This window comes from Aspergillus aculeatus, assembly GCF_001890905.1.
Source record: "Aspergillus aculeatus ATCC 16872 unplaced genomic scaffold ASPACscaffold_21, whole genome shotgun sequence".
Classification (NCBI taxonomy): domain Eukaryota; kingdom Fungi; phylum Ascomycota; class Eurotiomycetes; order Eurotiales; family Aspergillaceae; genus Aspergillus; species Aspergillus aculeatus.
Window position 1 is genome coordinate 111,754 of NW_017962996.1, and position 26,274 is coordinate 138,027.

The window sequence follows — 26,274 nt, forward strand, 5'->3', positions numbered from 1 at the left end:
GTGCTTTTTGGGTGTGGAAGAAATGAGACATGAGTGGATGCTGACTGTTATTCTTCAAACATGCTCTGACTTGACAGCTGCTGGTTGATACCCAATTGAATTTAAGGATTGACCACCTAAGTGAAAGCCTTGTACTATCCTAGACAACTTGAAGCCTCTCGATACTCAGTACTAAATATAACTACTTACTGACTTGCTTGTAGTTCAAAAGCGGGTTTGACATCCATCCGCGCGGGGCTGGGCGGTTAATTGCGGTCTGACCGCTTGGGGAATCCCGCAGAATCGGCCCGGGCCAGCCACATCTTGCCGCTGTCCGCCCTTGAGCAGCTTGGACCAACTTCCGACCCGACCTTGGAGGTGCCGGTCCAAGAAATGACCCTCAATTCCAATTCAAGGGACAAGCCTTACTTCTTTCTACCCCGCTCGAGCTTTTCATCGCCTCCTGCCGAGTGCGTTAAGAATCTCACGAAATGCTTGGGTGATGAGGACACTGCTCTCAAGCGGCCTGTAGATCGTGCATACCAGGTTCAAGGCAACTGGTCAAGCTATTGCAGAAGCCATAACTTTAGACTGGAGGGCTGGCCATGGTGGTCGGGAGAGTGAGTCTCCCTTTGACCCTGACTATGCGCCTTTCAATGGTCTCAACCATTCGCACTAACATAAGCATCCAGTCCTGACGATCACAGGACTTACAAGCACGTGTACCAATACGACCAACCCGAGTTTGGTGCTTTCAATCTAATGGACATCCGCGGATCGAACTTCCCACACAGCAAAGCGGCGATCTATAACAACATGGAGGGGGGCCATCACAGATTGCTTCGTGGAGAGCTTCTGATCCTTTTTCGGGTGATGCTGGGTCGCTTGAGGAAACGGCCTCTTCTGGAACATATGATTAACGGGTACCACACACATACCCACACACACTCTCTCTCTCCTTCTCTACCATCCTCCCTCGTTACAGCACAGGGACAAATGACTGATCAGGCATTGCTATACAGGTCTTCATGGTGTCCTTCATGGGCAAACGTGCTCGTGCCATTGAAGCTTACTACGATGGGCAGCTCCTGATCCTGAGGCGCACAGCCTTTTACAATTTTCCGGCACAAATCTCTCCTGCTTTCAAGGAGCTGGGAGAGTGGTACTACGGCAATCCAACGGGGAATACCCTCTAGGACTGGTTTCGTCTTTCATTTTCTTCCTTTTATTGGTCTTTGGTAGTGATGGCGTCGTGAGGCTTTGGTGTTAATGGATTTCTTCACAGGGATTTTGGGGTTGGAGGGGACTTTCGCAATGCAGCGCAGGCGCCTGCATATTTTCCATGGTTCGACCTAGCTCTATAAAAGCGATCTAATAATTCTTTAACATCCATATGCATTCTGTCGTCACTGTGTCTCTTCGCTTGTCTCCACTAAAGTAATAAGTACATGAATCATCCCCACCTTGAATAGCCCCACCAGTAACTTCGAAAGCACCCCGCCACCCCAAATCAATCAACAAACAACCCCCCAGAAGCCACCAAATGCACCCCATTGATCCACCGTGACCGCTCCTCGCACAGAAACCCCACCGCCCAGGCAATCTCCTCCGGCTGCGCCATCCTCGGCCCAACAGGCGTATGGTCGATTGTCGGCTGTAGAATCTTCATCTGCTCCTCGCCCGCCGCAGCGAACCCTTCCGTCCTCGTCGGCCCGGGACTGACGGCGTTGACCGTACAGCCATACTTAGGAGGGAGCTCCTTTGCCCTGCAACTTTCATTAGCCCAATCACCCCCCTTCCCCCCCCCTTCTCCCCACGACAAATCTTCTCGGAGAAAAGACCAATAAGACCTACCAACACTTCGTAAAAGAATCCACCATCCCCTTGGTGCCGGCATAGATGGTCTGATTCGGCGGCGGCGCCCGCGCACTGAGACTGCAGATATTGACGATCCTCCCTTCGCCTCTCGTCAGATGCGTCAGGCTCGCCTGCGTGAGGAGAAAAGTCCCCCGTCCGTTGAGGTTCACCAGCGCGTCCCAGTCGTCGAGGGTCTGCTCCTCCAGCGGCTTGTTGACCGCCACCGCGACGCTGTTCACCACGATGTCCAGCCGGCCCCATTCGGCCATGGTGGCGGAGACCAGTTGGCCCGGACCGGAGGCGGTGGACATGTCGGCTTCGACGGCGATGGCGGGCGACGGTAACGAGGCGATCACGCTGTCGGCCTGAGGTTTCAGGCTGGGGAAGGGGTAGTTGATGACCACGCTGGCGCCCCGCGCGGAGAGCTCGCGGGCGATGGCGGCACCGATCCCGGAGGAGGAGCCGCTGACGATGGCGACTTTGTCTTTGAGGGTTTGCGGGGTGGTGGTCATTGTGGCTGTGGATGGGGGTGGTTGGCTTAGTTGGTTGCTGAGCTGGGCAAGGCGAGTCGTTGGGGACATTTTTGATAGTCGGTGTGGAATTGTTAGGTTGATGAAGGAATGCCTCTCTCAGGATTGACCAAGCTATACCATAAGGGATGTGTGGATGTGGACACGTTCTAGCAGGGTGACGTCTGCGGATCCCCGCATGGTAGGGCTTGCTTGTCGGATGTCTTGCCACACCAGCCGGCGGACATGTCAACGTGTGCTTCCGAATGTCTCCACAACCCGATCAGTTCAGTTCAAGATTCTTCCTCATTCCTTGACCTGGTGTCTGAGGTGGTACTTACTCCCGAGGAGGTGGGCTCTCCGGAAGAGACTGGGAGATCGCTTTCCCGGTCGATCGAGTGATCAAGCCCGGCAAGCTTGGCTGGCTAGTGCCGGAAGACTAGTTCTCCGGTATATTCTCTGCCTTACTCGGTGGATCAAGACTCGCATTCAAGCTGTGTGCTATGCTATCTGGGTCCACTTCTGCAGGGAGAAACATCTGCTTGAGAGCATTAAGTATAACAATTTAATTTCCTCTGCTGGGAATGTGCTTCAGTCATCTCGAATATACTATCTATGTCAACAATAAAGACGAGGAAGGAGCGGAATGTGGGGGTGCTCGTTCAGATGGTGCCTCAATACATCATCAACTGCCTGTTCATCATGCCAAGGGCCTGCCAAGGCTGAAAACCTGGGGAAGATGCCGCTTAGTCACTGCACTCCATTGTCTGATTGGGTCACAGGCGCTACGGCCATAGTCTTATCCCACTAGCGCTGCTGCTAAAATCTTAGCTCTGTCCAAGCATTCAAAACATTGCAGGCAGTAGTCTAGAGTCCGGTAAATGATTTATTCATCTATCCAAACAAAAACAACAGTCTAGAACCAAGGCACCCTACAACTTAACCTCACTTTCAATAGCCAACCCCCGTACCCCCGACGTATCCCCCTTATCCAGATACCCACAAATCCGCCCCTCGGGATCAAACCGCCGTCTCAACCCCATCAGCCTGCGCGCATTGTCATCCGCCCAGAACTTCGTCTTCCTCACCTGGAAATCCGAATCCCCCAAGTACGCCCCCACCGCATGTGGCGCCACCTTCTGCATGACATCGGCCACCCACCCCTGGCAGCGCGCATCATCTCGGGCCTCCTCCCACACCGTATACAGCGCGAAGTAATGATCGCTCTGCATACTCAACGCCATATCTGGCAGCTTGCGCCGACTGCAGGGGTACATTGCGTACCAGAGGGCAAAGGCCTTGCGGTGAGGGAGGGTGGTGAACGCCTCCTCCAGCACGGCGGGGACATCCGCATCGTTCCGGATGTACGCGTTCTCCGCGCAATACCGGTGGCCCTCCGGATTGGCTTTGAATTGGTTCTCGTACTGCTTCTCCAAGCTGTCGGTCTCGCAGAACCATTCGACGATGGCCCCGGCAGGGCGGGAGTCGTGCAGCGGGCGGAGGGCGGCTTCTGCGGCCGCGGGATCGTGCTTCATCGTCACGAAGAGGACGAACAGGCACAGCTCGTCCATTCCCTCGGGGTATTGCGCGACGACGGCGATTTCGGTGTCTTCATCGGAGGTCGGGGTGGCCTGCAGGATCCAGCTGAAGGCTTCGCGGTAGAGTCGGATCGGGTAGATGTAGCCGGACGAGCGGAAGCCGTCGCGCGGGTAGGGGATGAGTTCGAGGTGGTACTTCGAGACTACCCCGGGAAAGCCTATGAGGTGATTTGGTTAGGAGACAGGATTTGGGGGGAGAAGTGTTGGAATGTGCGTCACGTACCCGGACCGGCACCGCGGGCAGCCCAATACAGCTCCCGGTTCTGGGTGGCGTTGCAATGTAGAACATCGCCCTGTGCGGTGACCACATCGACCGCCTGGACGCGCTCGCACGCCCAGCCCCAATTCTAGGAGTCAGTGTCAGTCGGAATGTGGCAATCCGGCAACTGGTTAAAGGACCTCGTACCCGACAGTTCCACCCCATCCCGCCCTGGAGCAGAAATCCCCCGAGCCCAACATCCGGACAATGACCCCCGGGAAACATCAGATTGTGCTCCTTGATGAGAACGCCATTCAGCTCCCGTCCCGTCATGCTGGGTGTGGCTCTCGCCGTGCGAGTGGCGGGGTCGACGTCCAGCTGCTTGTAATTGCCGAGATCGAGGAGAATCGAATTGTCACGCACGCTCCAGGCGGCCCACGAATGGCCCCCGGAGCGCACGGCAAGCCGACAATTTTTCGCTTTAGCCAGTTTGACTGCTGCGATGATGTCTTCCTGGCAAGTGGCTTTGACAACAGCCAGGGGGAAGCGGTCGGGACGTCGGTGGTTGAAGACTCGGCCCACGCGGGCCTCCTCGTATTCGGCGGCGGGCGCGGAGTCGCGCCAGATTATCTGCATCGTGTCGGAGGGACGAGGGACAAGTAATAATGATTTCGCGAAAAGGTAGATGGTGTATGTAAAGTTAATTAGAGCAGTTGGAAAGTGATTGAGGCTGGAGCCAACTAATTATATGTAGGCTAGCTACGGCCGACAGAACGTCAGTAAGTGGCTTAGGGCTTTGTTTGTGGCGACAGCAATCGGGGACTGGCTGTGGACCACTTGCCTTACTTTACCCCTTACCCTTTACCCCGCTCTGTCAACCTGAGACTCGTAAGCATCTACTCCGTACCATTATCTGCATTTCGCAGATCTGGGGAAGACGACCCTCGTTCCCGAGTGTGGGGGAAATTTTAAATCCAAGGTCGTTGACGCTGTGATTTCCTTCGACTGCTATACTGTAGGACACTCAACTTCTTTGCGCCGGGTGCCCACCGCCCCAGTGATTCTGAATAGGACTGGGACCGGTGTATGCTGGAGTGAACATGACAGCCACCACCTCTTCTCCTGCCGTGCCTCTCTTGTCTAGAGGCAGTTTCCTGCACATTGTTGCTTTTGTCTATATAAGGCAGGTCCATCTCCTTTCGCCGAGCACAACAGTCGAGGCCTCGCCCCTTAGCCGCCCAGCATGGACTCAAAGCCCACCGAAACCCACCACGAAACCGTCCCAAAGGACACCTTGGGGACTCTACGTCTCCGCCATCATGAGACAAACGAGATCCTCTTGGTCCCCACACCTTCGCGGGACCCTAATGACCCGCTAAACTGGTAGTCATATCCTCTATCCTCCTGTCTCCAGTCAGTCTCCCTTCAGGTCATACTAATCACAATCTGCACCTAGGTCCTCTGCGTTCCGATACTATATTGCCGTCCTCGTCTGCCTGGCCGTCTTCTTCTGCAATTTTCTGTCTGCAGGTCCGACTGTGGCTATCGTGGAGATCACCGTCGACTTCCTGGGACCCCAGGGCCCCGACTTCAGCGCCCATATCTCCAAGGTGGCCTACTTCTTCAGCACCACCGCTCTCTGTCAAGGGATTGGAATGCTCTTCTGGATGCCGTTCATTGTCAAGTACGGCCGCCGCCCCATCTATGTCATTTCCTTTGTCCTGTACGTTGTTACTGGGTTCTGGACCGGGTTCGCGAAGTCGTATGGGGTCGAGCTGGCCGGGCGGATCGTCATGGGGTTTGCGGCCGGGGCAGGGGAGTGTCTGGGCCCGCTGACGATTGCCGATATCTTCTTCCTACATGAGCGAGGCACGGTGATGGCCCTGTATACTGCCGCTCTCTCCATGGGGGTGGCCGGCGGGATCATCATTGACGGGCTCATCACCATCACCCTGAGCTGGCGGTACATCTACTACGTGGCGACCGCGTTGATTGGAGGCGTCACTCTGCTGGTTATCTTCACCTTCCCTGAGACCACCTTCGACCGCCAAAACGCCTTGCTAGCGGAGCAATCCCACCCCCAAACCCAAACCCCACACACCCTGGAATCCGCTACCCCCAGCCCTATCCGGCAAAAGAAACAGCCCTACCTCCGCTCCCTCCGCCTCTTCACAGGCACCTACACCACCGAATCCCTCCTGCAGATCTTCCTCCGCCCCATCGCCCTCATCATCCTCCCGCCAGTCCTCTGGACCTCGCTCGTCTTCGCCGTAACCATCGGCTTCCTCGTCGCCATCACCTCCAACTTCGCGACCGCCTACGCCGCGGCCTACGACTTCACGACCTGGCAGATCGGCCTCTGCTTTGTATCCGGGATGGTCGGCTCGGCCATCGGCATCGCCTTCGGCGGCCACCTGTCCGACTGGACGGCCGACTGGTTCACGCGCCGCAACGGGGGCATCCGGCATCCGGAGATGCGCCTCCCCTCCGTCGTCATCGGCGGGGCGTGCGCTCCCGTGGCCTTGATTCTGTACGGGGTGGGCATCAACAACCGGCTGCATTGGATGGTGCCGACGCTGGGACTGGGGTTGTTGAACTTCGCGATCGTGCAGGCCACCAACGCTACGATGGTGTATGTGATTGATAGTTATCGGCCGGCGGTGGGGGAGGTCACGGTTTCGATCTTGGCATTTAAGGGTATATTCCCCCCTTTCCCCTTTTGGTCTGTTTTGTCTCAGTTTGTGGGGTTAGTGTTGGATCTGGGTGTTTTGGGCATTTTACGAGGACAAAGACAAGCTGACATGACTGATAGCGGCCTTTGGGTTCCTCCTGTCCTTCTACACGAATCCCTGGATCGATCAGAGTGGGTATTCCCTCGCGTTCGGCGAGATGGCCATCATCGCCGGGGTGGTGGTGGTGTTCTTCGTGCCGTTCTATTTCTGGGGCCGACCGTTGCGGCATCGGACGTGGCAGTGGCGGGTGATGCAGAAGTACGCCCACTGGAGTGAGGATCGGGAGGTGGGCGAGTAGTCTGCTGGTTGTGAGGATGTGGGAGGTGGTAGAGGTCCAGCTCGGGGGTTTGATTTGAACAGAGGCAGAGGCAGATTGGCAGGACTGCTCATATTTTGATTGTAATGTGTTGTGGTTGACGGCCTGGCAGGGGGAGCAACCGGGAGAACAGCAAAAATGGAAGCAAAAAATGGAGCTGCGGGGAATCGAACCCCGGACCTCTCCCATGCTAAGGGAATATTATACCACTAAACCACAGCCCCTGTTGATATCAGAGAGACGCTTCTTTGCCATCATAGTCCTGTATGATGTGATCGGTATAAATCAAATCAATTTTCAACCTTTTGACTTCACAATCAACATATATGTCTCCCGAGCGTCTTGTAAGATTATTGCTATGTAATCATGATTTCAGGCCATCTTCAGCCCCCCTTATATCTGAATCAGCAACCTGCGTTGTCTTTCACATATAAGGGTTTTATATAAGTCAAAGGAGAATCTATACACGCAACATATATATATATCCGGCTGTCAGGTAGCCATTTACCACCACCACTCTCACAACCCATCCTCACATTCACCCCCCAAACAAATGTGCTCATACACCACCCAAAACCTTAACACCAAACCGTCCAGCAACCCGGTTCCGCATCGCCCACCCCCTCGCCTCCTCCTCAATCCCGTCCACCCCCTGCACACCTCCCACAGGCAAACAGAGATACCCCTCCTCTTCCAGCGCAAACAGCGCCTCCTTCACCCAGATTCGACACGTCATCGCCTCTCGGAAATTGGTGGAGTATCCCACCGACACCTGAGCAAGCCGTTCCGCCATCGCAGCATGTAGCGCCGGCTCTATCTCGCCTAGCTCCAGCGCCACCAGAAGCCGGCCGCCGTGCGTGATATCCTCCGTGGGTTGGGAGTCGAATGTCCAGAGGTCTGAGCCCGGGGCGTTGATGAGGTGGAAGGTCTGGCCGTGCGGGGGGGAGGAGGTGAGGTAGAGGGTCCAGTGGAAGGTGAAGGGGGAGCCGCGGTCGAGGAGGTGCAGGGAGAGGGTGTTGGGTTTGTGGTTTAGGGGGAGGGCCATGGTCTTGGTTTCAGTGGATTAGACGGGCTATGTGAGCTTAGATGGTGTAGTTGGTGTTGAACAATACATGAACGTTAGGTACAGTCACATAAGGTTGGAGTTGTGGAGAGATAGATCATATCTCATCTTGTTTGGGGGGCGTATACTGCAAGAATAAGCGCCCGGGCGGTTAGTTGGGTTGCATTATCCCCCCTTCCTTCCCGCCTCCCTGGAGTTTTACCTCGATCTTTCAACCGTACTACCACCACATAGCCTCTGTCTATCCGATCTTGCTCCCTGTACGCTCAGGTTTTCCAGAAATAACACATGCGATGGACACAGAGACGAATCGTGTCAACTCGACTCTATCCTTGATATCATCCGCTGATCTCACCCCAACAGAGCACTGGCTGCTGAAGAGGTTCCTCTGTCATGCGGTCGATCCCGAATACGCGGCGCAGTATGTCGCCAGGAGAATCGAAGCCCATGCTCCTAACGATGTCGAAGGCGTCCTGCGAGATTTGAAGAGCGAGTGGAAACAAGTGACCCAGAAATGTAAGCGACCAGACCTCCTGCAATTGCAGCCCGCGATGAACTAATACCATCATCGTTGCATTAGTCTCGCGGCGAGTGGATGTACCGCTAGGTCTAGAAGGCCTGGTCCGACGCCGGGATGGCGATCAATGCTGTCTGGTTGGTTCTAAGGTTGATCCGAGCGCTAGAGGCTTTTCGCGTGCGGAACCTGCTTGGATCATTCCACCTAACATCTTCCATGATGACCAACTAGTCCCTGAAGTGAGCAGCCTTGTCGGTAGAGAGATCCGTTGGTTGTTAACGTTGGAGTGAAATTTACCTTTTAGACAAAGGAATCGCTTTATCCGCTCTTGGATGCCTATTTTACGCCCGCCAAAGTATCCCAACTACAAACCATGCTCTCTGAGCCGAGCCACGAACGGGCACTCGAGAACCTTTGGCTTCTATCACCGGGTGCTCACACCGCTTTCCGGGCTGGTCACATCGAGGTTGTGGCATCGACATCTGCTGGCGAATGGACTGACCAGGCCGAATTGCAGCAAAAGGACGGCAACTCCAAGGTTTGCTTCCTCTCCCCACGAAAAGCCTCTTCACGCACTGATTGGGGCTGGCGATGAAGCACTATGTGGCTAGTACGCACCCAAAAGATTATAAGGATTTTCCTCTCAGCGATGGTACTACTTTCGCCGGATTCCAACACTTCAAGATTGATACTCTCGACCCAGCGACGTATTGCCTACCCAGCCCAACCTTATTCCGTACCCACTACAGAATTGCCTCCGCAGTGCAGCTCTTTCATGTCGAAGACCTTATAGCTGCCGGCTGGCCTAGGCTTTCTACATGTACGTTATCCACCATGATTATTATCAAGCTGGGGCTGATTTACCATCTGACAGTCACTTGTGGGAAATCCACCCTACAGATACTGCGCAAGTGCTGGCATCTTGTGCCCAAGGCCGGCAGAGTGTGCGCTTACCAACTCCTGTCTCGACTCGGAGAGTACCTTTATCCGCTCGAAACCGGTACCGTGGTCAGACGGCTCCCTCTGGGACTATACATGAAAACAGTCGGGCGCTCCCAACAGAACGAGGGCATGGCCTTGCGCTTGGTTGAACAACACACATCGATTCCAGCGCCCCTCTGCATTGACAAGTACCAAGAAGGCGAGGACGGAATTCTCATCATGACAACGGTCCAGGGCCAGACGCTCCTCAGTGTCTCTCATCGGATGTCCTACCCTGAGCGTAGGCAGCTTTCCGTAGACTTGAGAACTGTGGTCGACCAGATTCGAAAAGTTCCCAATCAAACCTCCTTCCGCTTTGCAAATACCTTAGGGGGCGCGATTTGTGACCAGCGTGCCGGAATCCTCGGTCCATTCAACGAGGAAAGCGACTTCAGTAGCCGGCTTCTTCCCGAATATACGCCCACAGAGACGAGAGAAGCCGCAGCTCTCGTTCATACGCGTCCGCACAGGTCGTTCTTCACCCATTCTGACCTGCACTGGACAAATCTCATGATCAGTCGCGGAAAACTGAATGGGATTGTCGATTGGGAATATGCCGGATACTACCCCGAGTATTGGGAGTTTACCAAAGCCATGTACGGGATCATTAACCATCCGGAGCTGGAGAAGATTCATTGGGACGCATTCGGAGATCTCTACAAAGACGAGCTGGAGATCGAAAGACGACTATGGTACGAATCTCCATTTGGTCTGTAACTTGGTGCACTCCTCTATCGGACATATGCTATCAAGTCTAGAATAACGATTTCCCGGGGGCGACCTCCCGGACCCCCTTTTCTTTCAACTTCCTGGTTAAACTCAACCCTAAGTCTAAGTACAAAGATTCCCGGGGAGAACCCCCGGACCCCCCTTTTCTTTCAGCTTCCTGGTAGAACTCATTCAACATCCTAATACCGCTCATCGACAACCTCCCTCAACTTCCCACTCGCCTCAATAAACACCAACTTCTCAAACCGCACCCACTCCAGCTGCACCGGCGCCACATGGCCGGCCTCGCGGTTCTTCGACCAACTCGAACTCACCTTTGCCACCGCCTCCTCCAACCTCTCCGCCAGACTCTCCCCAAGCCCATCCTCCGGCCTCTCCGCCGCAACCCTAAACACCACGACATTCCTTCCCTTCTCCCTGCGCAACACCGTCTGAAAACTATCCGCCACGCCCTCCCCAAGAACCTCACTCACTACCCGTCGTAACACCGCCCGATCCAACAGCGCCGTGCCGACCTTGACCCCGACATCACTCCGTCCACGCAGCCGGAACAACCCGCGCTCGAAATCCACCCACTCGCCCACATCCCCAATCGGATACCGAATGGTCGGCTGCAACCGCTTCAGCAAATTCGTGACCACCAGCGTCCCCCTGACCCCATTCTCCCGAACCGGGTGCCCATCATCCCCAACAACCTCCAGCACCACCGCTTCCTCAACCACGCGATACACCGGATCCACATCCCCATTATCCCCCTCATTAAACTCCGGCACCGGCACCCCGACAACCTTACACTCAACACTAGCATACGCCATCGGCCGCACCACCGCCCCCGGAAAAGCAGCCGCATACAACCCGCGGAGATCTCCATAAAACGGCTCCCCGGTGTACAGCACCAGCCGCACGCTCCCCAACACTCTGCCCCTTTCCCGCAAAAACATCGCCAACTTCGTCGCGATAAACACATTGCTGATCACCACCGTCGCCGCAAACTCATTGATATCCTTCTCAATATTCTCGGGCGCCTCCTTCCCACTAATCGGCAGATTCACGACCGGCACCGCGCTGTTCATCACCGTGTATCCGTACGTCATGAACCCGGAGTACAGGCCTCCCTGCGACGAGAGGTTGGCGATGCGGTCGCCTGCCACAATGCTGCAGCTGGCGGGGAAGAGCGCCCCGTTGATGCGTGAGGTTTCGTGGAACTCGGCCCGCGTCATGTATACCGTTTTCGGGGTGGAGGTCGAGCCGCCGCTGCGCATGACGAGGGCGTCGGTGAGCGGGGCGGTCAGGATGGAGGCGGCGGAGGTGCTGGAGGTGGTCCAGTAGGTTGTTGGGTCGGTTAGAGGTAACGAGGCGAGGGTGGGGATTTCGGGGATCGGAGGCAGGGAGGCGTAGAGAGTGCGGTAGTAGGGGGAGTGCGTGCGGACGTGGGTGAGGAGGTCCTGGAGGCGGGGGGGTAGGGTGGGGGTTGTTTTGGTCATGTTGGTTGATGGGGAGGGAATCAACAGGGTTGAGGATGGAGTTTGCTTGATTGAAGAGAGGTGGTGTGTGTGTGGTGTTGGATTTGCTGAGTTCAGTGGATTTTATATAGGCCACAATGAGTGGAGCGAGATACACATACTGGATTGTATGTACGTACTGCACAACTGGTATCGAAGTAGGGCAAAGGCACAGTCCAGCACCTCTCCAATGCCGCTGGCATGGCGCAATACAACCCCCTCATTGGAGGAAATCTTCATGACGACGATCACATTGTGCATTCCATCGCTGAGACAAATCGTATCATATGGTGACATGAAGAAAGGATTCTCTAGACCCTGCATGATTTAAAATGACTGCAACTCCCCCCCACATGGCGCCAGATCCCGTACTTTGTACGGTCGTCCGAGCGGACTCCGATTCTGCACCCTGGCCACCCAACTCCGTGTACGATCGTCATAATTAGCGGGCCTTAGTGCTTATGTAGACTATAAGATACTCTAAGCATTACTATACCCGCTCTGAAAACATTCAGAAACAGTATAGCGTGAAGAATCAGCGAATTGGCGAGGGAATCCACTTCTCGGCCCCCTAACGGCGTTCCCGACGCCAGCCCGTGCCTGGACCGCATCAGGGTCTTAGCGTGGCGTTTTGCTACTGGTAATCCACCGAGACCCTGAAATTGTAGCACGGACACCTTACGAAATGTCTTGAGGCTGAAAGCGCACCGCGGTCATAACTGCTGAAGATCACGTCCGAGCGTAAATTACACAACATTCCTGCAGAATTATCTCAGATCTCTAGGCCTTCGACTACTGAATTCTTGCACAGATTGATAAGAATCGTCATTCATGACGCGAACGTCGGAGCTCGTATACGCAACGGCAAGGGGCGTGCATGCCGGGGCTATAGCACTCTGTGCCAAGATTTAAGACACCTCATAGGCCCACGCAGACAAGCTAATCCCCCGTAAGCTTGACATTGCTTGGTAGGCCCTGCCAAGTGCGGCGCCAACCTTGGTCTTGACGTCCTCCCGCCGGCGGTTCCAGCCGCTCTCGTCAGTACTCCATGCACGGATCGAGATTATCAATCATAAGATGACTGCAGACGTAGTGCGCACCGTTATTTGCCGCATCGGGCCGCGCTCCACTCGTTTTGGCAGCTTGGTGAAACAATATCCAAGAAAGTCGCCGCGCGGGATATGTCTGAGCCTGTCGATCAACACCTCCGAGTGTTTCCCGAGGATATGAGGTCTCGGAGTGAGCCACAAATTGGGTGCGAGGGGAGGAGCACGCCATCTTCTGCAATACCCTACTGGGCGGAAACGTATCCATCTGACTGCAGGAGGATCGCAATGATCAACCTCCTCGGTTCTCCTCCGGTCGACTCACCGGTGGCTAGAACATTACGGGCCCGCGCACTAGCCATCGCAGGATTCTCGCACGTCAATCCGTTTGTCAACGGAATTGTCAATAATTATCGCAAAGCCAGAGAGTATCAATGTGCAGCGCGGGATGGACGATGAGGGGACTCAAGGTCCGGGATTTGGTGTGAGGCTCAAACGAAAGCAGAGAAGAGTATAAGAAGGGGTGGGAAAACGAATGTTAGGACCCCAAGATACAATAAGCATCCTTCATCACCTCTCAGTTATCTTCTCTGCAAAATGTCTTCCATTGTATCATCTTTCCGCGAGGGAGCAGTTCAGCCCCCTTCCACCTACAAAGATCCCCGCGAGGAAACATGGGAGGACCAGACTTCTTTCTTTACCCGAGATCCCTTATCCCCAAATCAGCAAACAGCTTGGGACTCTCCTGGCCAGGCCGCTTACGACTTCCGCTCCGATTATGTCACTTCTCCCAACATCGCCATGCTGGCGTCGATCATCAACACAAGCTTGCTAGACGATGTCATGAAGGAGGACCCTACCACAAACTCTTTCCAGGAGTTCATAGCCCAACTGACGGGTCATGAAGACTCACTCCTGGTCATGTCTGGAACCATGGGCAACCAGGTGGCGCTTCGAACCGCCCTGCTGGCCCCACCCTATAGCATCCTCGCCGACAGTCGCAGCCACATCATTGGCATGGAGGCTGGCGGCCCCTCAACGCTGTGCGGAGCCCTCATGCAAGGCGTCGCTCCGTCGAACGGACATCACCTCACCCTCGAGGACGTGAAGCGGCATGTTACCCTCCGTGAGGATGTCTATGACTGCCCCACGCGCATCATCAGTCTGGAGAATACGCTGTCCGGAACCATCATGCCTCTCGAGGACGTGCGTGCAATATCCAACTGGGCCCGGAGTCAGGACCCGCCCATCCACATGCATCTCGACGGGGCGCGGTTGTGGGAGGCGGTGGCGGCCGGCGCCGGCACCCTCAAAGAGTACGCCACCTGTTTCGACAGCGCGCAGCTGTGCTTCACCAAGGGTCTGGGCGCCCCAATTGGATCAATAGTCATTGGCAACAAGACCTTCATCAAGCGGGCCCGCTGGATGCGCAAGTTGCTGGGTGGAGGCATCCGCGCGGCCGGCATTGTGTGCGCCCCGGCCCGGGTGGCGGTGGAGCAAATCTTCCTTGGTGGGCGCTTGCGCGCGAGCCAAGAGACGGCAAAGAGACTCTCCAAGCTGTGGGTGAGTCTAGGCGGGAAGCTCCAGCATCCGACCGAAACCAACATGATATGGTTGGATTTGGAGGCCGCGGGGATTGACAAGGAGCGTTTTGCGGATCTGGCAGAGAATGCAGGTGTCAAGACCATGCGGGGTCGTTTGCAGGGGCGGCTGATCATTCACTACCAAATCTGTGATCGTGCCTTGGAGGCCTTGGCGAATCTTTTCGCAGAGATTCTGAAGGGAAAGCGGGACTTTCTGCAAAATTGAGGGGCGAGAAAAGAAAGCTGCCCGTATTCATTGTGGTACATTGGCCAGTTTTTGTAATGTCGGTAACGTTGAATCAGGTCCTTCACTTTAGTGTTCCAGGGTTCAAAAGCTGTCAGAACATCCTTAACTCATCACTCATGCCTATGTCAAAATTGATTGCCCAGTCTGTGAGATTAAAGTTATCGAGATCAATCAATGAGCTCATATCAATTTCACCCATCGCGATAGGGGCTGTGCTGTCGATTTGTGGGGGCGTCGGAACGGGCTCAGGGACGGAGCCAGGGGCAGGGGTCTTCGTAGAACTGACTACTGTAAAACTGTCTAGAATCCCGTCGAGCTTGCGAGAAATAGCTCTCGATGCTTTGAGGCAGAATACGTAGTTGGTCTCGTTGGGGTTGGATACGCTTTCCAGTTGAGACACCAGGACAGAGAGATGACGAATGAGATTAGAGGTCTTGATGCCTGCGGGAAGCCTTGTTCCTGCTGTTGAATCTTGCATCACGTTCTCCAGGGCGGCAGAGAGAATTGCAGCACATGGTAAACCATAAGAGAGAACCTAGTGTCGGTCAATGGAGAGGTCTACTATTGCAGTGCAATGCGAGTCAGGGGAGCATACAATCCCAGGCAGATCGCGCGGAGAGAAAGAGGTTCTCCCGCGACTATTTGTCATCTGAATTACGGTTTCAAGCATACTGGCTGAGACCTCAAGCAGTTCTGGCTGAGGGGTAATGAGACCTTCTGCAGTCCCAAGGAGTCTGTAAATCTGAAAGTGAATGTGCAAATAAGAGAGGTAGATCTTTGCATGCATGTGGCAGAGTTCTGGAGGGAGGTTTGACGTCCAGCAGTCCTGCCTGTACTGGAGGTGTGAAGGTAGCCGATTCCATGCCTGAGTGCACCGATCGGATAACTCTCTGTAGCTGATGAGCGAGTGGCTTCAACAAAAGTCAGGCCATTACATACCTAAGCTTCACAGAATCAGCGGCATGCGTGACTCGAAACTGATATTCGACGGTCTCCTCACGGAACTCCGCCAGAATATAGCGTATTCGAGCCCACGTAGCAACTCGATGCTTTCCGTCGGTGTTCCAGCCGTCCGGTGTCAGGTTGAGCTTTGCATGCTCTATCACATCTGACGACGCGAAAAGTTCCTCATCAGATAGATCTAATGGAAGGCTGCAGTCTGCATGTCGAGCAGTTATGCGCGGCGGCCGCATGAATACCGATGCAAATACTTTGTCCAGGTAATAAGCTCTAGCAAAGGTTCTTCGTCGACATTCCGCAAGGAAGAATGGCGTCGTGGCGTGGGTTGCTTCTCGATTCAGGCCTAAGGCCAGGATGTCTGTGGCGAGATCGCCCAGGCGTCTCCATACACCTAAGCCTGCAACATTGTTAAATGTGCCCGCTGAGCCCGTGGCAGTTTAACTTACTTGCATCGCCTTCGAAGATTGTGGTTAACTGTAAGTTCTCGTGCGCAAGCCATGTGATTAGATCGGTCGTTTGCGGTGCAAGCTCACGGGCCAGACACAGGCTCAAGTTGCCGTACCAGCCCATATCGCGAACGAAGGCATTGTCGCGGTCCTCGTCATGTCCGTCCCCTACAGCAAACATGGTTGCGCGTGCGGCCATCGTGTACAGGAGGCCAAGAGTTTCTATGCGTAGATTGGGCCCACAAAACACGGCACAGAACGCCGGCAAATCCAAGTCGCGGGTGATAACTACTTCCAGTGAGGAGGCCCGTAGAATGTCTTCGGCTAATCTCGATGTGCAGTGAATGTCAAGCTCTGCATCTAAGCTGTCCTGATTATAGCCCGAGGCTGCGAGACCGGCCCGAATTGAGGCGATGAGCTGCAAGAGCAGCGGCTGAGGGACCAGCGCGACTAGGCTGAATGAGTAATATTCATGCAACTGTTTTTCTATGACGGGTAAGAGCTTCAGCTGGGCAACAATGCGTTGGATGGCCGCCAAGTGCTCGTCGTGGGCCTTGAGATTGTAGTTGTGGCGGCCCGGGGTGAGGGTGAGCGATGACGAGTCATTGGGATCGGCGGACATGAACGGCCAAGTGTGGAACTTTGGGGTCTCGGCCAAGGGACTCTCGACCGGATGCTGCGGTGGTGGGCCCGTCTGGGCGACGCGGAGTGAGCCCGGTGGCGTGGACAAAGAGTGTCTCTGCGAAGTCCGATGCTTGGTCAAAGGGGCAGGATGATACCAGCATTGTGGGTGGAGCCCACGGCGTTGGCAGGATGCACAGGTGGGTTTGCCGTGATCACACCGGATCTTGCTCTTGCGACATGGCTCACACGAGGCCAGCGAGCGATTACGCCGGCGACTCAGGGTATACATGGCCAGACACTCCGAAATGGATGGCTTGTTGGCTCTTCGGCCATATGGAGGGAGGTTGTGGGAGGAAGAGAAGAAGAAGAGGGGATCGCGACAAACGGAGTCGATGGTACGATATAAGTCACGTGACATAAATCTGCCAACCACGCACACCACCAGGGAATCACTGCCCAAGCCTGGTAATATTTGAAGATAGTCGAGATAGATGGGACAGCAGGAAGAGCATAACGCAACTCTAGTTTTTCTTCAACCCCACTGTCGAATGTCAAAAGTTGTCCGCGATGGACCGGACTTGAAGGAAATTCAGGATTTGTATCGGACTTGTATCGGAGTACTCGGGCTCACCGGCATTTCCACTACTGACTTGGCAGTTTAGTGCTTTGGTGGCATATTAGTTCACATCCACCACCTTGACAATTTCAATCTGATATACTAATCCTCCAGACTAGCCTACACTCGCAATTTAATTCATGTCAAGCCCTGTGAGTCTAATGGGGACATAGGGACATTCTGTCAGCCATGAACATCAGAAAATTACTGCAGCGGTTGAACACCATCAAGGAACACGAAGATGCGAATCCAACACCATCCACAGACTCACCACTGCCAGAGAAGTCATCGGAGAAGGTGGCAAAAGAAAGTGACCTAGAGAATGGCACCGTCGAGTCCGACCGAGTTCTAGTGAGTCTTCTTCCCAACTGTGTCGACTGCGCCGAACACCCGTTCACCATGACACCCACCAGGTAACCTGGGAGGGCGAGGACGACCCCGAAAACCCCAAGAACTGGAGTCCGATGCGCAAATGGAAGGCTATCTTTGCCATGAGCTCATTCGTCTTCATGAGTCCCTTGTCGTCGACCATTGTCGCTCCGGCACTGCCGGCCATTGCATCCGACCTAAACATCACCCAGCCGGCGGTCGAGCAAATGGTACTCTCCATCTTCCTCCTGGGCTTTGCGTGCGGCCCCCTCGTCGCCAGTCCGCTATCCGAGATCTACGGTCGGGTGCGAGTGGTCCAGTCCTGGAACTTCATGTACATTGTCTTCAACGCCGCGTGCGGCGGTGCGCGCACCAAGGAAGCCATCATTGTCTTGCGCTTTGTCGCCGGCCTCTGCGGAAGCGCCACCCTCGGGGTATGTGACTAAACCCAGCTCTTCTCAGCAACTCTAACTGACAGTCTCCCAGATCGGAGGCGGCACGCTCAGCGACCTCTTCTACGCGAAAGACCGCGGCAAAGCCGTCGCAATCTACAGCTGGTCGCCGATCCTCGCGCCCCTGGTCGGGGCTGTCATCGGCGGCTTCATCTCGCAGAACACCGGCTGGCAGTGGACCTTCTACACCTCCTCCCTGCTCAGCGTGGCCATCCAACTATCCGGCCTATTCTTCCTGGAGGAAACCTACCCACCACTCCTCCTCCGACGCAAGAAAGCCCAACTGAGCAAAACCACCGGCGCAACCAACCTGTACACCGACTACGACTACCTCGACGCAGGCCGCCTGAAGAAGCTGTCGACCAACCTGATCCGGCCGTTCAAGCTGCTGGCCACGCAGCCCATCATTCAGGTGCTGGCGCTGTACAACGCCTACCTGTACGGGAACATCTACATCCTGTACGCGGACTTTGTGGACCTGTGGACGGAGGTGTACGGCGAGCGCACCGAGATCGCGGGGCTGAACTACATCTCCATCGCGGTGGGGTCGGCCCTGGCGGCCGAGTGTTGCACGCTGGTCAACGATCGCATCTACCGCACCCTCACGCGGCGCAACGGGGGCAAGGGCGTGCCCGAGTTCCGCATCCCCATCATGCTCCCGGCCACCCTGTTCCTCAGCGCCGGCATGTTCTGGTACGGCTGGTCCGCCGAGAAGAAGCTGCACTGGATCATGCCGAATATTGGCACTTCGATCTTTGTGGCGGGGGCGTTGGCGTGCACCATCTCGGTGAATGCGTATGTGATCGATACGTATGGCCGGTATGCGGCCAGCGGGTTGGCGGCCGTGTCGACGATTCGGTGTATTGCGGGTTTTACGTTTCCGATGTTTGCGCCTTACATGTGAGCTCTTCGGGTCAAAGTCCTTTGGTATCGAGCTAGGGCTAATGCTTTCATAGGTACTCTACGTTGGGTTATGGGTGGTCGGGGAGTCTGCTGGGCTTCATCGGGTTGGGGATTGGGCTTCCGGCGGCGATGCTGTTGGGATTGTATGGGCAGTACTTGCGGGACAGAAGTCCCTATGCTACGAAGGCCCATTAAGACTCTGGTCATGGGGTCCCTTGATAAGACTTATGAGCTAATGATGAAGTAAAGCTGCTAAGAGGTATAGTAGTGCGCCAGTACATAGACATCGTTGGCAAAAGTATATGTTACGTTTGAATGACAGACTGCAGTACGAGAAATGAGTTAATGCTCATACTTCTCATTTTCAATTGTTTGGATAGAAAGTTAGGGAGGATTGACGGTGAACTTGATAGTAACGGCACTCGCTGCCATGAATGATGGACTTTCGTGCTGTTATAGGTCATACCGAGTGCTCTCTCTACAGTACAGCGTAAGCGACTGAGCCTGAATAGAGATTCGCCTTCCTGAGCACTGAATCATAATCCTTGAGTATCTTGGGACAAGTAAACAAGGAAAGATTCATGGCATTTTGACATCTTCGCAAAACAATAACAATTTACGTCGGCCAACACGAAACCATTGATTGGTCCTAGCCAGGAACTCACAGAACGCATCAACAAACACAACAGGTCAGATCTGCCAATGATACCCACGATAGTCTTTAAAGTCGACGGCGCTTGCGCGAGCGATAATCATGCCCATTATCATCATCGTCATCGACGTCAGCCGGGCGAGAGACCTGGTCCGCAGACTGGTCCACACCACCTTGAGCAGCAGCAGGCTGGGCCCTCTCATACTGGCGTCTCGACTCGACTAGCCCCAGATCATTGATGATCAGCCCGAAGTCGTCGAGATCCTGCGTCGTGACCGGCGCCGGGCTTTTGCCGCCTTTACTCGCGGTCCAGGCATCACCCGGCATGACTCTCGGATGGCGGCGCTTCCCTACTGCTTCGGACTTTCGTTGACGAGAGAGCACGGCGCGATTCAGGCGAATGACACACTCCTCGTACGAGTATCCATGCTCAAAGGCCTTCTTGAGGCCGTTGGTCCAACACCGGGTAACATATGCATACATGTGCAAGAGTCGCTGGCCCCTCTCGCCCCACTCGCTGAGCAGCTCCTCGGTCTCTTGCACGATTTCCTCCTGTTGTTCCATATTTCGGCGGGCGTTTAGGAGAGTCTTCCACTCCGCTTGGCAGGCCGCCGTGGCGCGGGAAGGCATCGAAGTCAGGGCGTACTGTCGCGAGATAGACCAAGAACTTGCTGAGGACATGCTCGTAATGCAGGTCTTTGCCCTCTCGCTTCGATGGCATGCTTCTTGCCACGAGATCGACGAGCTCCGCATAGCTCTCGGGCGTTCGCTCGAGCCGGGCGTCTTCCAGACACTCCACCACGGTCGGGATGTCGGTGTAGCTTTCGTTCTCGAACCACAACCCTTGTATCTGGGGAGATCGTTGGTGAGTCAGTGCCAGGATGTCGTCTATCTTGTCTCTGATTTTGGATTCTTTGTTCTTCATTTTTATTTTGATGTTGATCTTGGGTTTGGTTGGGCTTTTCTTGCCCATCTTGGAGGGGGGACTAAGGAAATGCAAAGGTTAGTGTCTCAACCATGCAAGGAACATGGTGCCATGGAGGGGGCAGAGAGAAAGTTGAAGAGCGACTCGCACCTGCGTCTTGTTTTTGTTGTAGAGGGGCTTGCCGAATCTCGTGCTGTTTTTTGTTACTGTTAATATAGATTGCTTAGGAGATGTTCGGCAACGGGGAAGAACAGGATAGATGAGAAAGTAAATGAGGTTGACAGAACTGAGATGGCCTGAGTTGGGCCTCAGTAACGTGTTGGTAGAACAGCGTATCCGGGAGATGATCAACAGCACTTATGGGCAAGAGCGTTAAGAAGAAAAATGAGATTGACAGGATAAAGATGACATGAGCTGAAAGAATGGTTATGAGTTGAAGAAAGTAAGCGTATGATGCAGAGGAGATGGAAGTCGAAAAGAGAAAGGTAAGACTAGTGGGGCTTGGATGGCACGAGTCCAAGTTGCAGGAGTGATCAAGTTGAGGTGAAGGTAGGCTGAAGAAGGAGAGAAGTGTGTTGTGAAAGAGATGCAGAGGAGAGGAAGAGCAAGAGAAAGGAGACTGCTTATATAGCTGGCGGACCCATTCCCTTCGTTGCGCATTCACTGTTTGACGTTCAACCCAACATCCACCATCTTTCACGTTTCACCTCAAGAACTTTCCAGCAGTGTTATTATACTGATGATGCCAGGGTGTAACTTAAGAGTTTCCATTAGCCTTACAAGATGAACAACTTCTACAGTACAGCTTCGAAGACACCCTTACCCACAATCGTTTCATTCAAACATCCTAAAACCTATATTTCAGATTTCACACTTCCATCCTATACTTGTCACAGTATCTAGACACTTACACCCAGACTCCCCTCACATCTACCTCCTCCCTTCTTTTCCTCCTCCTCCTCCTCTTCTTCCCTCCTCCCTGCCCCCTCACATAATCCCTCCTCACGCCCCGCAACCGACTCGGATGCCACACCAATAAAACCAGCATCACCAACGCCATCACCGCCCCATCGAACACATACAACCACACCTCGCGCCGTTGAAGAACCCCCATCCCTCCCCATCGCGAATTCGACCACCCGAAACACCGACCTCCCCAGAACGAGCCCGTTGGTGAGGTACAGCACCCACAGAAGCCCATTCCAAGGCACCCGGGTCCTCCGCGCGCGTCGCGTAGGGTGGTACCGCATGCGTTGATGGAAAACCGCTGAGACGAGGATAAAGGCCGCGAAGAAGACGACCTGGATGCCCAAGCCGGCGATGATGATCCGGTTGGCTGTTTGGATGGTGGTTGGTGAATTGGACTTGGCAAGAAGGCCTCCGCCTACATTTTATGAGTGATCATGCAGAAAAGAGGGGAAGGGGAGAGAGAAGAACCCACCTCCCGCCTGCGCCAGGAAAGCAAGGACATCCCCTACGACAAACACGCGGGTGATCCAGTGGGCCGGCAGGACGGAGCGAGTATCCCCGTCGGTGAGGCGGATGATGCGCGCCAGGATCATGTAGATGGAGGCCGCGAAGAGAGAGGGGGCGACGAGCAGCAGCAGGGATTGCATTATATACGGGGCTGTGGTCCAGTTCGGGGTCTGGGTGCTGTTGATGATGCGGCCGATGTAGCCGGCTGTTTCGACTGGGATTGGTATTAGTGCCCTGATCTTAGAAAGCCGATCTGAGGATCTGAGGCTATGTACAGATCCCCCCAATAATGAACGGGGTGAAGAACCAGGTGCGCTGGGCGCAGTAGTGGATGGCATGGCTGGTGGTGAGGAGGCCGAAGCAGACCGTCGCCGCAATGGCGGCGGGGAGAGAGGGGGCATACTGGTAGAGGATGTAGGTCGGCATGCTTGGGACCACGTTGTGGGGATGTTGGCGACAGGCTTATATGCTTATATAGTGGATGTGTCTACTCGAATATAGACTGTATAGTTGGAGGCTGGGATGTCGTATTCGGGTCTCGTACTCGTTTAGATACCTGTTTTAGGCGCGATTGCCTCTCAGTCCACCGCTAGTTCACAAGCTTAGTCTGAGAGTATATGCAGGTCGATCAATCAAGCACGTTCCTTAGCTTCGTCAATATTAAGCAAGTTTACTATCTCTCCGCCGCTCCCACCGTAAGCACACCTTCTCCGGCTGGGGAATATGCAGAGTCAAACTCATTGTGCTCTGCTGCACCCGCGCATAAGCCCGCTGCCGTGCCTCCTCAACTGTCTCTCCCGGTTGAGGCACGATTTCGACTCTATGCCGTCGAAACAGCTGCAGCAGCACCGCCAGGATCTCAATTTGGGAGAACCGCTTGCCAGGACAGACTCTCGGCCCCTCCGACCAAGCGATGAGCCTCCGCTCCATCTCCGTGTTGTACACATCCTCCCCGGGCTGTCCGGTTGACGACCCAACCACCCACCGCGACGGCCTCCACTCCGCGGCATCACTTCCCCAAGTCTCAGGATCCGTATGCAGCGCTACACTATTGACTCGGATGGAGGTGTGTCCCGGAATGACGAACGGAATCTCCGCCTTAATCATCTGGTCCTGCTCGCGCGTCTCGCGCAGCACATTCACAACGGGGCCATAAAGCCTCAGCGTCTCCATCTACCACAATCAGCCATTACCACCACCAGAAAAATAAAGGGGAAACCCACCAAAACAGCCCTCAACCTCACCAACCCCTCCAACACCTCAAACCCCGGCTCCTCCTCCCTTCCCACGCCCTTCAGCAAGAAGTCCATCTCCCGCACCACCCACTCCTGCCACCTCGGAAAGATGGCCAAAAGATACACGGCATACAGCAACGTATTCGCGGTGGTCTCATGCCCGGCAAACAGAAACAAAAACACATTGCCCCGGATCTCGTCCGGGGACATATACTCCCTGTTGCCGTTGCCGTTGCCAGCGCTACCCTCGCACCACAGCAATGTCGAGAGCAGATCCCCATGCACGGTCCCATCCAGCCGGTGGCGACGGTAGTCCACGAGCTGCGTGATACTCCCCCGGAGCTCGCACGCCCCTGCCCACAGACCCCGTGAGCCCTGACTCCGGCGCCAGGGGAGGAGGCTCCATCCCCATCTCCACCCCGTCGGGGCGGTGAGTATCCCCAGGAAGCGGAGGAGGGCGGTTTTGCACTCCTGCGGGCTGAAGGTCGGATCTAAGGGGGTTGTGGTGGGGAGGCAGACCTTGAGCAGCACGTCGAGGCTTGCGTCGGCGAGGTCGGGGAATGTGCTTGTGCTGGTGGTGGTGGTTGTACTAGGCCGGGTGGCGACCAGCTGCGCCGCGCGGGCGAGGGAGACGGTCCAGACGATCTGGTCGGTGGACGCGGTGAAGGCGCTGGCGGTGATACGGCGGTGGCGCTGCCAGGTTGTGTCTTCGACCTGCACACATACATTCCTTGATTAGCAATCGGAAGTACCGCACGGGATAAAGTGATGTGAGCAAAGCAAGGGGCGTACCGAAGCAAGATGCGGTCCGAACAGCTCTAAGTTGTCTACATTTCCTTATCAGCCATTTCTTTTTCATGTGGCTAGGGGAGGTAGGGCAGTACCAAGCAGCCTTAATGGTTTGGGGAACGCCCTCCGCCGCAGGAGGATCTGGTCTGCGACGGGGCGGTCCGCGGTGATAAATTCCCGGCCCCCCGGCGTCACCAGGAAGAAGGACCGGCCGTAGCGCGCGTGCAGGGCGAATTTGTCGCGGAAATTCCAGGAGTGGTGGCTGAAGCGGTCGCGTTGGAAGAACAGGGCTAGGCGGGAGTTGTGGTCAATGAGGGTGAAAAGACTCCGAAGCGGGTGGGGGAGGGAAGTCGCGACGATGAGGACTGGTAGTGGGCTGTCGCGGAGGGGACGGTAGTGAGTGTAGATCTGCGCGAGAATGTAGCTGGCTGAAAGCGCGAGCGCGAGGCATAGGATGGTGAGGATGGACATGGCTGGACGGATGTCCTGAGGATACGGAGGGTTTTACATTTGGGGGATTTGGGAGAAGTAGAAGTAGAAGTAGAAGCAGAGATAAAGTAGAGTCGTGGGGGCGAAGTTGAAAAATAGAGCCGAGGTGTGCCCTGTCTCGAAGGCGTTCACGGAGAATGGAGTATCCGGTACATTATGAACTGTGACTACCTAGTAGTTATACTAGAAAAATGAGTCGGAGGATAGAAAAGAAAGAAAGTAGGGCTCCACTTCGTATCCGTACTCATACCCACTTGAACCTTAGTCCTGCCCCACCCCCCTCCATCTCGGATGCGTATTCATTGCCTGTTCTGGTTCTTGTTCGGTGGATACAATTTGAATTCTATTGAATCTGTAACAGTGCCATCTTTAGTCTAGTCCACTCCCTCAGACCCCCCCAAAAAAAAAAATCACAGAGCCGGAGTCACATCCTTAAATCGCAACCCATTCCCCACCGCCGCCACCCGCGACTTGCCCAGCAGTCCGTTGATCTCACTCGGGTGGACCACGATGAGGATGCACAGCACCAAAAACATCGGCACCGCGTCGAAGACATAGATAAATGCCTCGTGCGTGATCACGAACCCCTGCTGGCCCTGAATGTACTCGATGAACCGCACGATCGACCGGATCAGGATCAGGAAACTCATCGCGTACAGCGAGAAGAAGTGCTTGCGCCACGGGATCTGCGGCGACTCCGACCGCACCGTGGGATGGCGGTAGATGCGCTGCTGGAAGATGACCGCCACCGTGATGAAGAAGCAGAAGAAGAGGATCTGCACGATGAGGCCCCCGATGATCACGTTCTCGCCCGTGTGGTCCGTCGCGGAGGAGGCCTTGACCATCAGACCGGCGCCTGTTGATTGTCAGGGTAACATGAAGCGTCATACGGGCAGAGAGGTCCTACCTGAGGCTTGCATCAGGAAGGAGAGAATGTCGCCCACCACGAAGATCTTGGTCAGGAACTTCAGGCGGATGATGGAGTGGTGCTCGCCGCGGACCAGCAGGATGATGCGACCGAGGATCATGTAGATGGTGGCTGCAAAGAGGGCCGGAGCGACCAGCAGCAGTGTGCTTTGAATGATGTAGGGACCGAGGGTCCAGTCTGGGGACTGATGGGCGGAGAGGGCGCGACCGCAGTACCCGACGACTTCAACTATAGAGGGAAAAGAATCATCAGCGTCCGATCGGTCGATAAGGAAGCTGCAACAACATACAGAGTGCCCCGATCAAGGCGGCAAGCGTCAACCAGGCCCGGGTGCGAAGGAGCTGGTAGATGAAGATCAGAGTGGCTATCAGGAACAGCAGGATCATGATTGCTGCCCCGGCCATGGAGGGATCATACGCGTACGCCGTCCAGCCTTGCATGGTGATGGATGGAGTGGTAATGTGGGATAAAATTGAGGTTGGACATGACCGACGAAAGCAGACGGTCCTACAGACCTTTTGTACTGAGGCCAGGAGAGGATTTGGTGTCGAA

At 55.0% G+C, this 26,274-nt stretch overlaps 14 protein-coding genes and 1 non-coding gene across 15 annotated transcripts; 5 read left to right on the forward strand and 10 right to left on the reverse strand.

Moving 5' to 3' along the window:
* Positions 1–372: 372 nt before the first annotated feature.
* Positions 373–1,175, forward strand: ASPACDRAFT_47963 (uncharacterized protein; the record flags this gene model as incomplete). Its single annotated transcript, XM_020202035.1, has 3 exons — positions 373–599; positions 672–849; positions 1,002–1,175. The coding sequence occupies 3 exons, from the start codon at positions 373–375 to the stop codon at positions 1,173–1,175; spliced, it is 579 nt and encodes a 192-aa protein (XP_020051557.1).
* A 314-nt stretch (positions 1,176–1,489) lies between these two features.
* ASPACDRAFT_36780 (SDR family NAD(P)-dependent oxidoreductase) lies at positions 1,490–2,348 on the reverse strand (the record flags this gene model as incomplete). Its single annotated transcript, XM_020200243.1, has 2 exons — positions 1,490–1,745; positions 1,834–2,348. 2 exons carry the CDS (start codon positions 2,346–2,348, stop codon positions 1,490–1,492), a joined length of 771 nt encoding a protein of 256 aa, XP_020051558.1.
* Positions 2,349–3,277: 929 nt separating this feature from the next.
* ASPACDRAFT_47965 (FAD-binding oxidoreductase) lies at positions 3,278–4,778 on the reverse strand (the record flags this gene model as incomplete). Its single annotated transcript, XM_020202036.1, has 3 exons — positions 3,278–4,101; positions 4,167–4,290; positions 4,350–4,778. 3 exons carry the CDS (start codon positions 4,776–4,778, stop codon positions 3,278–3,280), a joined length of 1,377 nt encoding a protein of 458 aa, XP_020051559.1.
* A 607-nt stretch (positions 4,779–5,385) lies between these two features.
* ASPACDRAFT_1891829 (putative MFS transporter) lies at positions 5,386–7,236 on the forward strand (the record flags this gene model as incomplete). Its single annotated transcript, XM_020198639.1, has 3 exons — positions 5,386–5,525; positions 5,599–6,839; positions 6,955–7,236. The coding sequence occupies 3 exons, from the start codon at positions 5,386–5,388 to the stop codon at positions 7,170–7,172; spliced, it is 1,599 nt and encodes a 532-aa protein (XP_020051560.1). The 3' UTR covers positions 7,173–7,236.
* Positions 7,237–7,342: 106 nt separating this feature from the next.
* ASPACDRAFT_t304 lies at positions 7,343–7,414 on the reverse strand. Its single transcript has one exon. It is a non-coding gene; the product is annotated as a tRNA-Ala (tRNA).
* Positions 7,415–7,749: 335 nt separating this feature from the next.
* Positions 7,750–8,235, reverse strand: ASPACDRAFT_47967 (uncharacterized protein; the record flags this gene model as incomplete). The annotated part of the gene is made up of 1 exon (XM_020202037.1): positions 7,750–8,235. The coding sequence occupies one exon, from the start codon at positions 8,233–8,235 to the stop codon at positions 7,750–7,752; it is 486 nt and encodes a 161-aa protein (XP_020051561.1).
* A 311-nt stretch (positions 8,236–8,546) lies between these two features.
* Positions 8,547–10,475, forward strand: ASPACDRAFT_1860272 (aminoglycoside phosphotransferase family protein; the record flags this gene model as incomplete). Its single annotated transcript, XM_020197731.1, has 5 exons — positions 8,547–8,769; positions 8,834–9,009; positions 9,075–9,308; positions 9,368–9,590; positions 9,645–10,475. The coding sequence occupies 5 exons, from the start codon at positions 8,547–8,549 to the stop codon at positions 10,466–10,468; spliced, it is 1,680 nt and encodes a 559-aa protein (XP_020051562.1). The 3' UTR covers positions 10,469–10,475.
* A 143-nt stretch (positions 10,476–10,618) lies between these two features.
* ASPACDRAFT_1891830 (uncharacterized protein) lies at positions 10,619–11,964 on the reverse strand (the record flags this gene model as incomplete). The annotated part of the gene is made up of 1 exon (XM_020198640.1): positions 10,619–11,964. One exon carries the CDS (start codon positions 11,962–11,964, stop codon positions 10,660–10,662), a length of 1,305 nt encoding a protein of 434 aa, XP_020051563.1. The 3' UTR covers positions 10,619–10,659.
* A 1,661-nt stretch (positions 11,965–13,625) lies between these two features.
* ASPACDRAFT_47970 (uncharacterized protein) lies at positions 13,626–14,837 on the forward strand (the record flags this gene model as incomplete). The annotated part of the gene is made up of 1 exon (XM_020202038.1): positions 13,626–14,837. One exon carries the CDS (start codon positions 13,626–13,628, stop codon positions 14,835–14,837), a length of 1,212 nt encoding a protein of 403 aa, XP_020051564.1.
* Positions 14,838–14,949: 112 nt separating this feature from the next.
* ASPACDRAFT_55271 (uncharacterized protein) lies at positions 14,950–17,177 on the reverse strand (the record flags this gene model as incomplete). The annotated part of the gene is made up of 4 exons (XM_020202975.1): positions 14,950–15,393; positions 15,454–15,748; positions 15,798–16,215; positions 16,265–17,177. The coding sequence occupies 4 exons, from the start codon at positions 17,175–17,177 to the stop codon at positions 14,950–14,952; spliced, it is 2,070 nt and encodes a 689-aa protein (XP_020051565.1).
* A 740-nt stretch (positions 17,178–17,917) lies between these two features.
* Positions 17,918–19,330, forward strand: ASPACDRAFT_15889 (MFS transporter; the record flags this gene model as incomplete). The annotated part of the gene is made up of 3 exons (XM_020197155.1): positions 17,918–18,307; positions 18,360–19,225; positions 19,282–19,330. Coding segments are annotated over 3 exons (1,305 nt in total), but the record flags the coding sequence as incomplete, so codon positions are not given.
* A 619-nt stretch (positions 19,331–19,949) lies between these two features.
* ASPACDRAFT_64507 (uncharacterized protein) lies at positions 19,950–20,853 on the reverse strand (the record flags this gene model as incomplete). Its single annotated transcript, XM_020204006.1, has 2 exons — positions 19,950–20,525; positions 20,560–20,853. 2 exons carry the CDS (start codon positions 20,851–20,853, stop codon positions 19,950–19,952), a joined length of 870 nt encoding a protein of 289 aa, XP_020051567.1.
* Positions 20,854–21,712: 859 nt separating this feature from the next.
* On the reverse strand, positions 21,713–22,707 carry ASPACDRAFT_55273 (RTA1 domain-containing protein; the record flags this gene model as incomplete). Its single annotated transcript, XM_020202976.1, has 4 exons — positions 21,713–21,895; positions 21,942–22,189; positions 22,247–22,495; positions 22,557–22,707. The coding sequence occupies 4 exons, from the start codon at positions 22,705–22,707 to the stop codon at positions 21,713–21,715; spliced, it is 831 nt and encodes a 276-aa protein (XP_020051568.1).
* Positions 22,708–22,941: 234 nt separating this feature from the next.
* On the reverse strand, positions 22,942–24,776 carry ASPACDRAFT_47974 (uncharacterized protein; the record flags this gene model as incomplete). The annotated part of the gene is made up of 4 exons (XM_020202039.1): positions 22,942–23,454; positions 23,505–24,230; positions 24,309–24,343; positions 24,401–24,776. 4 exons carry the CDS (start codon positions 24,774–24,776, stop codon positions 22,942–22,944), a joined length of 1,650 nt encoding a protein of 549 aa, XP_020051569.1.
* Positions 24,777–25,204: 428 nt separating this feature from the next.
* Positions 25,205–26,162, reverse strand: ASPACDRAFT_36735 (RTA1 domain-containing protein; the record flags this gene model as incomplete). The annotated part of the gene is made up of 3 exons (XM_020200236.1): positions 25,205–25,650; positions 25,702–25,950; positions 26,012–26,162. The coding sequence occupies 3 exons, from the start codon at positions 26,160–26,162 to the stop codon at positions 25,205–25,207; spliced, it is 846 nt and encodes a 281-aa protein (XP_020051570.1).
* Between the last annotated feature and the right edge of the window lie 112 nt (positions 26,163–26,274).